Source organism: Macrobrachium nipponense, chromosome 6 (genome assembly GCF_015104395.2).
Source record: "Macrobrachium nipponense isolate FS-2020 chromosome 6, ASM1510439v2, whole genome shotgun sequence".
In the NCBI taxonomy this organism is placed as follows: Eukaryota; Metazoa; Arthropoda; class Malacostraca; order Decapoda; family Palaemonidae; genus Macrobrachium; species Macrobrachium nipponense.
The window spans coordinates 104,532,963-104,550,135 of NC_061108.1; the positions used below are offsets into that span (position 1 = coordinate 104,532,963).

The 17,173-nt window shown below is 37.3% G+C and overlaps 1 protein-coding gene across 1 annotated transcript in view; it reads right to left on the reverse strand.

Annotated features, from left to right (window-relative positions):
• Positions 1-6,368: 6,368 nt before the first annotated feature.
• LOC135216815 (serine/threonine-protein kinase greatwall-like) overlaps positions 6,369-17,173 on the reverse strand; it is a 135,599-nt gene continuing 124,794 nt past the window's right edge. Inside the window, 3 exon segments of the mRNA XM_064252313.1 lie at positions 6,369-10,102; positions 13,860-14,072; positions 14,585-14,698. Coding sequence (XP_064108383.1) covers positions 10,056-10,102; positions 13,860-14,072; positions 14,585-14,698 — 374 coding nt within the window. The 3' untranslated portion in view covers positions 6,369-10,055.

The window sequence follows — 17,173 nt, forward strand, 5'->3', positions numbered from 1 at the left end:
AAGCCATCTCAGATACACAGTTGAAATTAGTCAGGATTTACACTTTTTATTTCTCAGTGATAAGGTGTAATACATATATACTATATATACAAATATATTTGGTATATATACGTATATATGTATATATCAAATGTTAAATTCCAGTGTAAATTAACAATGTTTTTTTTACCCATGTTGTAGTTGCTCATGATGAAGCTCTAAGTGGCCAAACTAAATATTCAGGGTAAACGGAATATCATTCTAACATGCATCGCTTAAAGGAATGTTTGGTATAGTTGAAGAACAAACTTGGTAAGAAAAAGTCACCTTGCTGAAAGGTAAATTCAAGTACAATCTCTGTTTAGCTTACTTATCAACGTGTTTTATATATATATATAAAATATCTTAATTTTTTGCAAAGTACAAAGAAAATGGCTTTGGTTTTTTGTACTCCTATTCTTAATAATTTCTTTGTACTATTTCAAATTTTGGGATTTTAACGTGGGGTTGTTATTCACGTTTATAGCTCTAAGGCTATTTTATAAAAAATAATTATCATAGGAAATGGATGCTTTGAAGATGATTGTCATTATGTACTCTCTTAAGTCATCCTGGCCAGAACATAAATACATTCAGCATTCCTGTGGTTTCTTTTGTAAATTGTATCCAAATTTGTTTTTCTCCCCCAATAACATTACCTTTCCTCCCTTCAATTATCTTTTCCAGATCCGCTGCTTCATCTACCTATGCTTAGAAGTCTCCCATGATTAAATAAGGAGTGTGTCACCAACGGAAAGCTCGGCTTTGTGCAGCAGTTGGTGCCTTGCTGATGAAGTTGAAGAACGTGTTTGATTGTTCATGGCGAATAAAATATATTTTTTCTGGAATTTGGAAACTGGTGTCTTCAGTGTTAATCTGATAAAGAAATATAGCAGATCCAAATATTTTCCTCAATGGTTGAAGAGCACGACAAGATTAATTCTCAACATATTGAAATATTAACATCCACATGTTATCAACATACAGCAACGGGTGCATGATCTTCAAAAGTTACTGTCTGTCCTGTTTGTTTATGATCCTTGAGGTCATTTACAATTCACTGCCAGCTGTGGTTACCGAATATTATCAGTGGCAAGATGCTAATACGTATTAACAGATCATAATCTTCCCATCGATTGAATGGAGAACTTATGGTATTCATGTCTCCATTTGATTTAAAATATTGTACATGCAAGTAACTTTGTTTCCAATTAACATGACCTATTTGCTTACTCTTTCCTTTACTAACCAAGTTAATTCTCATAATGCTTAAGGTGGATCTGTAGTACATTTTCGAACTCATCATGTCATATCTTCATATTAAAGCTTTATTTTTTTACTTTTCGGATACTGTTTTCACTATGTCTACTTCAGTGAATAATTTCTTTTACTTTCTAATTTTAAATTTGTTAAGCTGAGATTAATATCTTCAGATTCAGTGGCATTAGTACATAGCTTACACCCATTTTTCAGATACTTGCTAATAGTTTACATTTAATACACATTTGTATGCTTGGTATTTTTGTAGCATAATCACTTTGTTATTACAACACTTCAGTAAGATGAATTAAAACTATGACAATGAACGCAACAGCTGAAAATATGATTAGAAATATCACATCAAACTGTACTGTATTGACTTATAATAAGGTGCAGTATTTTGCCTTCTTAGACCTTTTCTCTTTTGTAACATCTAAAATGTCATCTTGCACGATTTTTTTTCTTCATCTCCTTTGCAATAATGTACAACTGCGCATGCTTCTGGTGACATCATGGGCGAAACTGACTAATGAGCATTTGATTTTACCATTTCAGGAGGAATTATATGCATCCCATTTTTCAGCCTCAGATACGGCTTCTCCATCTCGTCTCTGTGTAAGGTTCTGCCCCTCCATAATAACATCTTCCGAATTTTTCAGGAAACAAAAAGCCACTGCTAATTGAGTGAAGTTTCCACAAAGCTTATTACACTACACTTTGATCTTAGCCAAAAGGCCAAGAAGCGATATTTGTTATGTGTATGTCAAAGAACACCATATCTATGGGTATGCTGGTTCTCATTACAACAAGCACCTTTATCTCTGTAAGGTTAGCAAGTATATAAGGAATTATGAGACTACGTACATATTTAGGGATACCTCATTTACAGCCGTGGCAGATAGGCCTGGTTTACACGACTTTTAGCATATCTAGGTATTTGTCTTTAGACTGGTAGGGTTTTCGCTTAGAGGAGTTTAGAAATCATTGGTATACCCTGTTCACAGTTGTAGGATATTCAGTACAGTAGTACCTCGAGATACGAAATTAATCTGTTCCGAGGCGCCCTTCGTATCATGAGGTTTTCGTATCTTGGACCACATTTTACATGTAAAATGGCTAATCCGTTCCAAGCCCTCCAAAAACACCCCAGTAAATTTCATAATAAAGCTAAATTGACCTATAAACAATGAAATACTACTACAACAATTTGGACCATTCAATACCTAACTTAATAACGAAATGCAAATTAACCTGTAAATAAAGTGTATTAGTGTACATGGTATACAAGAAATACTGTACGTAAAATGTGGAAGCTTACCTTTCGAGTGAGGCTATCTCTGAAAGTGGCGGCAGAGGAGGAGGAGGACAAACGGCAGATACATACGTACATATGTACACTTAACTTTACGAAAACACATAAAAAAATGTAAGGAAAACATACATAAACTAAAATTTACGAAACACATTAACAAAACTGTAACACTTAACTTTACAAAAAACTAAAATTAAAAAAAAAAATTCTTTTTTTGATTTTTAACTTTTTTTTTTTTTTAACTTTTTTTTACTTTTACGTAGTTTTTTTTTTTTTTTTTTTTTTTTTTTTTTTTTACAGAATTTCAACTTCATCACCACTTTCAACTTTCTGTTTATCACTTGGTTCTTCCTTTTTGCTTTCAACTTTCTGTTTTTCATCACTTGGTTCTTCCTTTTTGCTTTCAACTTTCTGTTTATCACTTGGTTCTTCCTTTTTGCTTACTCCTGGTAATGCTAAAGGCCTCTTTAAAAAATAACGATCCAAGGAAGATTGCTGCTGCCTACTTTTCACAATGTTCCTGAAACAACTCAGGCAAACATCATCGAACTGCGCAAGCATACGACCTGTGTGAGCCTTTTCGGGGTGTCTTTTTTCTATAAACGATTGCACTTTATGAAAAGCGGCTAGAACATCCTTAATTTCTGCCATTGTCATAGGGTCCTCCTCCTCTTCCTCGCCGCTGCTAGAGAATTCCTCTTGAACGACGTTATGTTGCATGGCCTCCAACTCCTTCAGGTCATCCGTCGTAAGCTCCTCGAGAAGGTCGTTGATGTCGTCCTCGTCGAAGACCAGCCCCATGGACTTGCCGAGTGCAACGATCTCGTAAAGATCTGGTTGGGAAACAGTTTCGGGATCGTCAACTGTTTCTGACTCTGCAGCACCAGCTTTGCCCATGTTGAATCCCTCGAAGTCTCGGGCGGATACGGCATCAGGCCAGAGTTTCCTCCATGAGGAATTCAAGGTTGGCCTCGAAACCTCCTGCCAAGCTTGGTCGATGAGTCGGATGCAAATGACGATGTCGAAATGCTCCTTCCAAAATTGACGCAAGGTGAGGTTTGTGGTATCGGTGATGTCGAAACATCTCTTGAAAAGATGTTTCATGTACAGCTTCTTAAAGTTCCCTATCACTTGCTGGTCCATGGGCTGGAGGAGAAAGGTGGTGTTGGGCGGAAGAAAAAGAATCTTGACGAAGGAATACTCCGCTAGGATATCTTCCTCGAGGTCAGGAGGGTGGGGAGGGGCATTGTCCAACACCAGCAGACATTTCAGGGGGAGGCGCTTCTCTTCCAAAAATTTCTTCACTGTTGGGCCGAAACAGATTTACCCACTCGGTGAACAAAAGCCTCGTTACCCAGGCTTTTGCATTAGCCCTCCACATTACTGGAAGCTTCTCCTTAAGCACTTTGTGGGCCTTGAAGGCTCGAGGAGTCTCAGAATGATACACCAGTAGGGGCTTCACCTTGCAATCCCCACTGGCGTTTGAACAAAGTGCGAGCGTAAGCCTGTCTTTCATAGGCTTATGCCCGGGTAGCTTCTTCTCTTCCTCCGTGATGTACGTCAGACGAGGCATTTTTTTCCAAAAGAGGCCAGTCTCATCACAGTTGAAAACTTGCTGAGAACTGTAGCCTTCCTTGGTCATCATCTCGTCGAAAGTCTTTCTAAAGTCTTCGGCCGCTTTCGTGTCCGAGTTGGCAGCCTCCCCATGCCGCACCACCAAATGGATGCCAGTTCGTTTACGAAATTTCTCGAACCAGCCATGCGAAGCCTTGAACTCTGGGGTTTGCGTTGATGTCCCTTCCCCTCCGTCGTCTTCTGCCTGCGCAATCAAATCGCCAAAAATAGCGCTGGCCTTGTGGGAGATTGCCGTCTCCGTTACCGTATCGCCAGCGATTTCTTTGTCTTTTATCCAGATAAGAAGCAGCCGTTCCATCTTGTCGTGCACGTAGGTCCTCTTGCTGGACAAAATAGTGATGCCCTTGGACGGTGTAGCTGCTTTGATGGCATCCTTCTTTGATGATCTCCATCTTTGTCTCTAAAGAGCATTCGCTTCTTTCCGTGAATTTCAACTTTCTTGGGACCCATGACTACGTTATCTTGTACGTAATTTACGTATAAGTACAATAAAGTTTTCGCACAACACGATAAAGTACGTATACTGCAACGAAATCACTAACGAATTTACGTTACTAAACGAAATCGTTAGACCGAACGAATACCGCATGCGTACGATAACGATGCTGGTACGAAGTGGACGAGGTAGGCACGCCACCACGTATACGTACATAGATGCATGATGGGAGGGATGCTGTACAATAGGAGAGAAGGATCTCATGGCGGTGACTAGCATCAGGAACCAATGGGAGAGCAGGATGATGGTGGCGAGTCTACTCAGTTGGCAGCGCGCGAGTTTCAAAATTGTTATCGGTGGTTCGGGCGAATCTCGGACTTTCAGAAACCTTTCGTATCTTGAAAACTTTTCGTATGTAGAGCCGTTAAATTTTTCGTATTGGCTTTCGTATCTCGAGTTTTTCATAAGTTGAGCCTTTCGTATCTCGAGGTACTACTGTACCTCACAATGCATTGGCAATATTATGTGAACTTGCCTCTTGTAGTATTTATACAGAGGTAGCCAGTGAGAAGATGGTGATGAGGACTAAGGGAATGCAACTCAGGTGTTCTTTGACTGGTTAGCTCCTTTCCCATAAGCACCTGACAACTGATTATGACTGCTGATGGTACTATGCTGAAATCTCCATGACAGTGCTAGACATAACCAGCAAGTCGAAAGAATCAGAGTATACATATCTTGTCTTGGAGTCCTGAGAATGATGTCATTATTGGTAGATGTAAAAGTTAACTGTTGTAGTTTTCTAATATTTGTACGGTATATAGAATGAATGGTTCCTGTGTAACATGAGGGAGAACTTTCCCTACAAAACATGGAGCTCTTTTATGATGATGAGGCAGTGGCTGTCCTGAGCTTCCCTCCTGATGGTTTCCAGATGCAGTTGCATTTTTTAGGGGGTGCCTTTCTTGTCATAACAGCAAGGATTGGTGATATGTAGTCTTTTTTCAGAAACTCTGAAGGTTTTTTAATCAGGCCATTCGCCTCTTTGCTGCTGGCATCACTTTGCCTCACCTTGTTGCACTGACATTCAAAGCTCTTGCATTTTCTGTCTCCTGCTGCTGCCACCGTCACAGTCCCAACAGGCTAGATTCCTGCAATCCACTCTCTTTTGCTCTCTTGATGTCAGCCTTGTTTCTTTGGTCCTAAGTGATCTTACCCCTTCTGGATGTGGCCTTTCTGTTTTCTACCAATTGATTTTGACTCTTCACAATGACTTTGGATAAAATTGAGAAGAAAATAAAAAAAACACTCAGAAAACCTAGATATTTACTCCTCAAAGCAAATTGAGGAAAAACTGTTTGGCAGGATACTACCACGGAGTGTATATGGCATAGCACAGTGTAAATGGTAGTAACGCATTCTTTGCAATACCAATTTGGTTTCAGTGGCAGTACTCTACATTTTAATTCAAAATATCTTACCTGGTGGTCTCTTTAATCTGACTGGTAATAGAAATGTTGCTCTGTATCAGTAAGAGATCTCCCTAGCAAGAAGCTGCAACCTCTTACCCAGAAATTCGCTAGCTTGCACAGCTATTCAGCAGTCGATTCATCCACTATTCAGTTATTTGCTGCAAGTTGAAACACTTGCAGTTACCATGAAAATATGTCATGTAAGAATGGTTTTCAGATGATAATAAAAGAGGGATTTTCAAGAATTCCATGCTGTATTAACTACAGGACAAAAAGTATATTCAAATACTGTTACAGCAATATGCAGGAATGCTCCTAAATGACTTAAAAAATACATAGCACTGATCTGCTTATTCAACACTAATAAAAGATGTACACAATTCTTGAAATGCCTTATAAGTTTTCAAACAATGATTTGTTAAAAACCTGAAATAATGAACTGAAGCTGATAAAGCTTGTTCAAAAACAAAAAAGTAATCTATATCTTATAATCTCGCCAGTAATACTTTCTTGAAAATCTATTTTACCTCAGTATCTCACTCTAATCTCAAAATATTTCTAAAGCTAAATAATGAACAAAAATGCAGTAAATAAAAGTATGCATGAAAAGTGGAGTAAAACAAAAAAGCTACAGAGAAGACTCATTTTAGAACAGTTCCTTGACTTCTCTAAAATTACATTTGACTAGACAGCACAAATCGATACAATAAAAGGGGAAGAAAGAAAAATCTGTAACTAAGAAACAAATAGGCGACCACAGCTACTGTGTGAAGCTGCTATTTTTTACCAAGTTGGCTATTTGCTAGTCCAATTTAACTGCTTTTAAACCTCCAATCAGATTTTTGCAAAAAGATTCCTATCACTGCAACGTCTTCGATTAAAATTTTGCTCACACTGTTCCAAGACAGATATCTAGATTTTATAAATTATGTTAATACTTGATCATAAAAGTAACTAAAAACAAACTTTCCTGAACTGAAGTCACTTTACAGCATATATCTACAGTCCAACAAATTATACTTTCGGAATACATTCTACCTTCTAAAAAAACTTGAATAATCAGTTCAGCACAATGAGGTCTCACAAATTGCACACTTATCAAGATGGTTTATGTTTGAATTAGAATCCACAAATGGAGACCAAAACAAGCAGGTTATTGGAGACATATGACAAATCGCATGTTATTTGCTTAACAGCAATGTAAAGATCTATTAACTTGTAATTTTACAATGCAACATGAATAATAACCAAATACTTACACTTAAGCATGATACTGCATTTGAAATCCAATTCTGACGGAAACAACACAACCTATGAAGTTAAAAGCACAAAGAAATAAATGATAATTTTTACAAAAGCAATAAAACACATTCATATCTATGATGATTTCAATGACCTATAAGAGACAGAGATAACTATATTAACAATTCAATCTTCTTTTTTTAATTTTATTTATTTACAAAGGTATGAACAAACACTAAACTAATGGTAAAACAATATCACCAGATTACTAGAATTCCATGAAATAAAGATCATTCCCTTAGAATAATATAATGATGATAATTTTCAGACTTTAGGAATATACATAGCCTTAAAAAAATGTTCACCAAAATTATCTATCTATCTTCTTACACAATAATGGTGATTCCTAAAACCAATCACACAACAGTGCTTCCCAGTATCTTTCAGCATATTATACTCTGTGCTTTTTAGCCAGTATTTTATGTATATTGGTGCAAAATATATGTCATGTGCTTCTGAAAGTCATGTCAAACACAGATGACTTCAATCTTCTCAGCAATAAGGAATGCAAATTTTGTGCCAGAAAACATGTTTGTTTGGCACCAGCTATACAATTTTATTGTAATAATTTTTCATACTCAGCATAATAAAAAGAGATTTTGTTAGTCTGATTAGCAAACATGTAGCATTTTAGACCACTTTTCAATCAATCTATCTTGAATCTGACTTATACTGACACAAATACTAAAATTTCTTTTGCAAAGAATCAATCTAAGAGGATAGTCACATAAATTGTCACCAAATATTTAGTTTGGTCCAATAAACTGGTATATCAAGGTCTATATTTCCCATCAAAGGTACAAGATGTATTATTTGAAAGAGAGTAATGTGATGTTTGGGATACCTAAATAAATCAGTGTCCTTAACCTGGTATATTTATGGAGATCTAAAGGTACAATACTACTCTTGGCTTTAAAAAGAACAAATGGAGAGGCTTACAGACTCCAAGGGTTAAAGACCAAATCTTTTATTACAAGAAAAGCCTGGATAAATGATAACTGGAAAAGGAGTGACAGTTAGCCTAGGATTAATCTACAGCTAATAATCAAAGAAATGAAGTCAACCACAGTATAAAAGAATCCTGGTAATCGCTCATTAACAAAAAGGAGACCATGAAAGAGGCTAGACTATGACCAAAGTCTAAGATTTTTTCAGTTCACTGATTGACAATTGTTAAACTGGTATTAGCAGAGGATGGAAAAAGGTAGATAGCTTGTTTGTTTGTTTGTATGGTGCTTTTACGTTGCATGGAACCAGTGGTTATTCAGCAACGGGACCAACGGCTTTACAGGACTTCCGAACCACGTCGAGAGTGAACTCCTATCACCAGAAATACACATCTCTCAGTCCTCAAAGGAATGGCCGGGAATTGAACCCGCGACCACCGAGGTGGGACACTAATACCATACCAACCACACCACTGAGGTGCTTAAAAAAAGGTAGATAACTTGCAGCATATTTTTGGCAAGTCATCCATCATGATATGGTTGACAATAACATGGTCTGTCAGGATGATGATCTAGATAGATGCAGATACAATCCAAAGAGGATATAAAGCTGACAGATCCCTGATAATTAGCATGAATGGTCAACAGAGTTCCTAACCTCCTCTGACCAAATATGGAGACTGAGGTTGGTAATATCCTGTCAACAGGCTGAAGACAAGGTTAAAAGGAGATGAAATCACACTGACATGGGGCTTTAGGAAATTTAGATGCTATTATGAGTAAATTGCTATGCCAATTTAAATACTGGATTGTCTGCAAAAAAACTTTTCTTCAGATTTTATGAAATCAGAGGTAAGAATGAGAAGTACACCCTACAAAATGACAAATGTTTACTTTCATCAACAACATGAAGATATATTCCTAGTTGAGCCAGATAAAAAAAATCTAATACTGCTGATTATGGGTAACAAGATCTTTGAGTGGGAATACTAACAAAGATGGTGAACCATTTGAATACTGAGAAATAAAAAAGAATCTTAATTTTACTGGAGTGGAGACACTACACTGCTGTGAAATAATGATGTAAATGAGCAAAGCTCTTAACATCTTGAACAAGCCGATATTACAAAATTTATAGTGACCTACTGGTACTTCCTAGCATGTAGGCAAATTAATACTTTATTCCATACTATTTCATTCATGTAATGTTTTACACTTGCCTGTTATGCCACAAATAAATGTTCAAGTTGGTATACATAAAAAAAATGGTCCACAAATAAAATTTTTTTTTTTTATAAGAACATAAAACACTTCTGTAATGCTGAGAGACATTTGAGATGTGGCTATTAGATACCTAGCACTGCCCGGTAGTAAGTAACTTGCAACTAGGACAAAAGTTCACTTCCTCCTGTGGTTAGTTTTAATCTTACTGGGACCAATTATAGGATAAAATCTTTGCAGGTTATGCAATTAAAATTATTAATAAAATATTAGATATAGTATTTTATCATCCAAATACACAATAAAAATGTTATAAATACAAAGTGAGTCAAATAATGAAAGATTATTAACAAGAGGAGCACAATAGAATATATCAATAACAACTCTCATATCCAATCATCATCTATTTACACCTCCCAAAGGTAATTCGACACAGATTCCCATCGGCCACTTCATAACTCAAAGTTTGAAACCTTCAACTGCTGTATGTTGTTGCGAGCTGCAAAAAAATGGATGATAAGAAATGTTAAAGAATTTATTTGTAAAAGCAATAAACCTTAATGTAACTGATGCCTTCAACTCATGATTGAAGGTGCTAAAAGCAACTTAAACTAAATGCAGACAAGAGATGCAGATGCTTGGAAAATCCTAAGACTTGTAAATAATGTGTACATCAATGGAACTTATAATTTACTTTATGTTCATACAAATTAATAACCTATTTTCATGCCAAGTAGTTATGAAGAAGAAAACTATCATCTCCTGTAAGTTCATAGTTCATGTTACAGATAATTTACATTTTGATAACCCCACCAAAAGTTGATAATACAAGTTGAAAAGTATATGATGATTGGATAAGTAAATAACCATCCTTGATTATGCAAATTACTATTACTGTATAAAACTAATTCTCAATGATGAAAAGAAAAAAATAATTATAAGTGTATCTCAGAAGGTCCACAATACAGGACAATATGATTTTACAGCTTACTGACTTGACTTCATGTGAGATGATACCGGTACAGTAAGTCAGACTGATTACATGTACGTATTTTGCAAAACTCCATAAAAAGTCCCATTTCAACAATAATTCCAAACTGTTTGAAACGAAGCTTCAGGACAATTTCACCCATTCAATTTTGCTGGGCTACTAAGATGAGTGATGTCACAGGCTGGAGACTTAGCTCCCCCAATGAAGCTAAACAGCTGGTTGCCAGCATTTATTAGAAAAAATATAAATCTATCACTTATATTACATGGATGCTAGCTCCCAAATTTTTTACTGGAAGATGTGAGGATGCTGAAACAGACACGTGCATGGTGGGGCTGACTTTCGTATGGGTATTCAAGTTTGTGTCAAGCAACAGTCTAGAATCATCAACAAGCCTTATAAATATTTCTTTGTTTTTGCGTTCTGAAATGGTATTTAAAGGTGGTAAGCATTATGGGGGCTTGAATAAGTACCCTCATAAGATGTACCAAACTCCAAACAAATAAGCAGATGCTGAAGATGAATGGAAGGTTTTAAAAGGGGAATATCATATCAGATCCTACATCTTTGTAAGCACTGTGTTTGTGTCTTTGGATAAGGCTTTTAAAGATGTTAGGTACAAAGGCGGGAGTGCTCACGCACTGCCATAAAACAATAATACTTTTGAAAAGTAGGTGCTTTTGTTAAAGGGACAGTTTTAATGGAGAAGTACCAAATCATATCCTCTACATTTATGATATCAAACACCTAGGTGGAAAGCCAGCACAAAGCTAAGTTATGCGATTGGTTCATGGCACATCTCAGGCCAACTTGTCATGGAGAAGGGAATATATTATGTGGAAATATAGAACTGAAGATTAAAGAACTGTATACTTTCTCCAATGAATGACTGAAGCGCTTTACAGACTGTCTTTGGGAATCTTAGCTCAGCCAATGATGGTGGTGCTGCCTGCAGAATGCACAAGCATCCTAACTTCAAATCAGAATTCTACATGATACAACAAGCACTTTCAAGAAACACAGATCCAGTGCTCCTGATTCAAACAATCTTTTTTCCGAAGCTACTTTATGTCACTGTTAGAACTATAACTGCTAAAGTATGTCAGACCCTGCAAGCTTTCCAACTATATACTATAGTATTTAAAATCTCTTCATAATTTGTATATGCAATTTTTCACTATTTTTCAGGTGTGAGAAAACACATCTGACAGTATATAGATGTTGCCTTGTTTTTCCCCTAATTTCAAATGCTACCTTTCTGCTTGCAAGAGTTTTTGACCTGTCAGGGATTTTGTGTAAGTAAATTAGAACACCTTGACTCAGTGCCTCGCTTAAGACCTTCACAGAATTCATATAAAAGCATGCCTGAATAAGACACTGAGATAAGTGTATTTTACAGAGGTATCCAGGATAAACTTTGGCAGGAGGAAAAAAGGCTGCTGCAAGATTCAAGAGGAACAAGAATGTATGACAGTGCTTGTGTGTATCAATGTCTTGTGAACACATAGTAAAATGAAATATGTTTACTATTGGAAGATTAAAGTTTAAGAACATCCAATACTTTTCATCTGCCAGTGTTTTATGACGCAAAAAAAAAAAAAAAAGGCCAGACGACCTGAGCAACCTTTGCCTGCAGAGTTCACCATCACTTTATGAAAGCAGTGAAAGCTACTTTGCAGGTGGAGCTTCAAATTAGCCTTGACTGTAATCATATTTGTGAATGGAACCATTTTTGTAGTTCATCTGCCACCAAAGTGTGACCTCTTTGATTTAGCCCATGGACAAATATCTCAAAAGTGGTTACAATGCATTCTTTGCACAGATAAGGACTCAAGCCTCACGGTCACCTTACAGGGTTACTCCCATTTGGACTAATGTGAAGATATTCAGTTGTTCAAGAAACATGGCATATATAATGGTCTGGCACCATGTTCCATGAGGAAGAAGATAAACAGGTTGAAGCTGTGGGTTTTTTGAACAGAACAGGGGAACAAGAGCATTATCCAGGTGGTTAGAGGTGTTCTATTTTTTGTGCTAGCCTACACTACAATATTATACTGTATGGATTGTTAGAAGCAATTCATGATGCAGAAATATATCTAAAACTGAATATAGGTATGTAAATTAACACTTTAAACTGAAAGGTAATTAGAAAATGCCTGATAGGGTAGACCATCAATTACTTTCCATGGAACTGTTGTACACTATAGTAGGCTATCTGTAAATCTTTATTACTTAGTACGGCCATCCCCTGAACTGTCCGTGAAACCGAGGTGCTATTGTATAATAAAAGATGGGATACCCACGCCATACTATAAATAAATACTGTGCTCAAATGTTGGGAATTATTCCAAATCTCATCAATTAAACTTCATGCTACTGATAATTACCGGCAAATCCTCAGAATATTGAAAAAGGCAAACAATAAAGATCTGAAGACAACTAAAGATGGCAAATGATAGCACAAAAAAAGGCATCAAACAAATATTCATGCATACTTTTGCTACAGGACAAGAAAATATCACAGGTAAAAACTGAGGAATTTTCCCACTAAAAGTTCTCACCATTTTTTTCTCAATTCATTTGTAAGAACATCACTAGGGTATGTAGGCGTAAGTAAAAATAAGGTACAGGCAGTCCCCGGTTATCAGCGGGGGTTCTGTTCCCGGGGGTGTGCTGATAAGCGAAAACCGCCATTAACCGAAACTCACTGATTTATGGTGCCATAAGCATCCTTATGGTGCTGATAACTGGTTATCGGTGCCATGAGCACCCTTATGGTAGGCCATAAGAACCCTTATGACGTAGATAACCGGAACTCGTCCTGTTATGGCGCCATAAATCACCGATTTTTGGGCGTTAGACAAGCGCCATAAAACCGGATTGCCGATAACCGGGGACTGCCTGTATCTGCTTTTCTTATGGACGCATCCTGACTACATAAATAATTTATACCCTTTGAAAAAAATGCAGCGGTTTCAACATTTCACTATTAGATTCTTCTTAATATAAAAATGTTACAAATAAAAAATAATCTCTTTACTAATAATGCAAATAATTGTCAGGCATAAAAAAATATCTAAATATATCTAAATTATATTTAGTCTGGCTTTCCATCTCACTGATAACTGTGGCATTAGAAAACTTATCTCAAGTCTGGTTTTCATATGAACTCTAAATATATACTCTATTCCATGAATTACATTTACCATACTAAAGTACAAACAGATATTAACTTTCACACAATACCACAATAGCTACTAACCCTCAAAGTATGTTGTATCCATAGCATCATCAGGCTGTGGGACAAATGGTGCTTCAGTATCCCTCAAACATGTCCAGTCAATGCTTGACAACAGAGTAATTGACTTTATAGTGTCAAAATTAGCTCTGCATTTAGGATCGGAGGCCAGAAGTTTATCAATGGCTTCTACAGCTGCTGAAGACAGGGCTTCATCATCTTGTGGCCAAGGAATATCTGCAATCAATGAAAAATTGGACAAATGAAGACCTAGAACTGATAGGAGTCCCTTAACAAGAAAGCGGAGAGAATTTTATTCATATCTAACCCTGTGAATGGCAAGTTTATAAAAAAATATTTGTGATGATAAGCAAATTAATTCACCAAACAGCTATGTTCTTTCTATATGCTCATAGGGCTGGCCAAAAAGGATATATTCTTATAAACCAAGTAAACTTGAGACAAAATTAAAGAGGTTAGACAGCTAATTAGAGAGATACTAAAACAAATGAACGAAAAGTATAAGGCAAAAAGCAAAGCACATGAGGACCAAAAAAGAATGCTGCTGAATAGAGTACCCTACCAGCAATACAGTAGTCTCCCTCAACCACTAACCAAACACACAGGGTAACACGAGTTCTAAATTGAAACAAAGTTAGTGGTACACTAGTCAGAATCCAAATAAATAAATGGCAGATTAACTACACTATCTGCTATCAACTAATGCTGAAGCCTTGTTCCTCTCTTACCTCTTTGTAAGATGTTATTGAAAACAGCATCAGGAGTTTCATCATTAAATGGCGGAACACCAGTCATGAATTCAAATAAGCAAACACCCAATGCCCACCAATCAACAGCAGGTCCTGAAGGCACAGACACAAATATAAGTACAGAAACTAATAAATACAGTAGTATATGACCTATGACAATTATCAAATAATCTAAATAGACTATGTAGCATGCTATTAACCCTCTTACGCCGACTGGACGTATTTTACGTCGACATTTTTTGTCTCCCGTGTGCCGACTGGACGTATTTTACGTCGACTTACAAAAGTTTTTTTTTAAATTCGCGGAAAAATACTTATAGGCCTACCAGCCTAAAACTTTTGAATCACGCGCCTTGGGGGATGCTGGGAGTTCACGGATCAAGGTGTTGTTTTGTTTACAATTGTTACGCAGGCGCGCAAGCGCGAATTTCTTTCTTGCCGCACTAAAAAGTATCTGTGACACATCTCGAAAATTATTTCGTCACTTTTGACATAATTTTTGTACCATTGTAAATTAGCTGTTACATGAAGTATTATATATGAAAATGTGCGCATTTTTATGTAGAATACAACAATAAAATACTCATGATTGTAGCTTTTATCAGTTTTGAGATATTTTCATATAAATAACGATAATTGCCAAACTTTCAACCTTCGGTCAACTTTGACTACCGAAATGGTCAAAAAACGCAATTGTAAGCTAAAACTCTTATATTTTAGTAATATTCAATCATTTACCTTCCTTTTGCAACTAATTGGAAGTCTCTAGCACAATATTTCGATTTATGGTGAATTTATGAAAAAACTTTTTCCTTACGTCCGCGCGGTAACTCTTCCGAAAAAAAACATACATGCGATTGTGGTAATGTTTGCACCATTTTAAAATTAGCCGTTATATAGTTTTATATATGAAAATGTGCGCAATTTCATGCACAATACAACTAAAAACAACCCATGGTTGTAGCTTTTATCAGTTTTGAAATAATTTCATATAAATAACGATAATTGCCAAAATTTCAACCTTCGGTCAACTTTGACTCAACCGAAATGGTCGAAAAACGTAATTGTAAGCTAAAACGCTTATATTCTAGTAATATTCAAGCATTTACCTTCATTTTGCAACAAATTGGAAGTCTGTAGCACAATATTTCGATTTATGGTGAATTTATGAAAAAAATGATATTGTTATGATACAATAAAGTTTTATACATACTTACCTGGCAGATATATACATAGCTTTTACTCCGTCGTCCGACAGAAATTCGAATTTCGCGGCACACGCGGCAGGTAGGTCAGGTGATCTACCCCCCCGCCGCTGGGTGGCGGGAATAGGAACCATACCCGTTTTCTAATTCATATTTTTTTCTTCCAGCTGTCTCCTGAGGGGAGGCTGGGTGGGCCATTTAATTGTATATATCTGCCAGGTAAGTATGTATAAAACTTTATTGTATCATAACAATATCATTTTTATACATTCAACTTACCTGTCAGATATATACATAGCTGATTCACACCATTGGTGGAGGGTAAAAGACAGCTATTACTGAATAGACAGGTAAACAACATACGTTGTAGGTAATAAATAAATAAAACCTTGGTTCCTATGTGTTTAGACGAAGGGTCGCGACTTCCTAGCTGTTGCTAGTAGTCTGCTTCGTCTCAAGAGCCTCAGCGAGGATGTGACCTATGGCTAAGAGTTCTTGTAGATCTGTCAATGGGGTCTTATCCACTTACTTGACAGAATCTAGTGGTCATTTGTCAATGGGGTCTTACCCAACTTATACATGGACAATACACCAATGCCTATTGGCATAATTTAAGGAGCACAACACCGATCCCGATCACCTGATCCTAACACGAGGGTTTGTGCTTAATTTGAAAAGAGCTATCCCCAAACTCATTTCAAATAACCCCAGAAAATAATACACTTATGTTAAAAATAAAAAATAAAAAATAAAAATTTTAATTCACTAGTTAAGGATCAGTGTCGGCTCCCTATCCCAGCAACGCATCCGTGGACACGTATAACAAAGAGAGAAGGATCTCTCATAGGCCCACTTGATCTCCTTCGTGCAAAGAGAAGTCAACACAGAGTTGCATCTCCCGTTATACAGCTAATATGACTCTCACGACATATTGTTATGGAAAGAACAAGAATTGTTAAAAGCTCGCACTTCAAGCGCTTTTAATTCTTAGCTGTTTGAAGGAAACGTCAAGTTACTCAAGAAGTGCTTTAGAGATTCCACTCTTCCAAAGAAGACCAGGGCTTTCTTTGCAACAGATCTCTTCTAGATGAAGCCCAGAGCCTGGCTTGCGCCTGGCTGGCGCCTGGCTGGCGCCTCGCGCCTGGCTGGCGCCTCGCGCCTGGCTGGCGCCTCGCCCCTGGCTGGCGCCTCGCGCCTGCCTGGTGCCTCACGCCTGCCTGGCGTCTCGCGTCTGGCTGGCGCCTCGCGCCTGACTGGAGCCTCGCGCTTGACTGGCGCCTCGCGCCTGCCTGGCGCCTCGCCCCTGACTGGCGTCTCGCACCTGGCTGGAGCCTCGCGCCTGGCTGGAGCCTCGCGCCTGCCT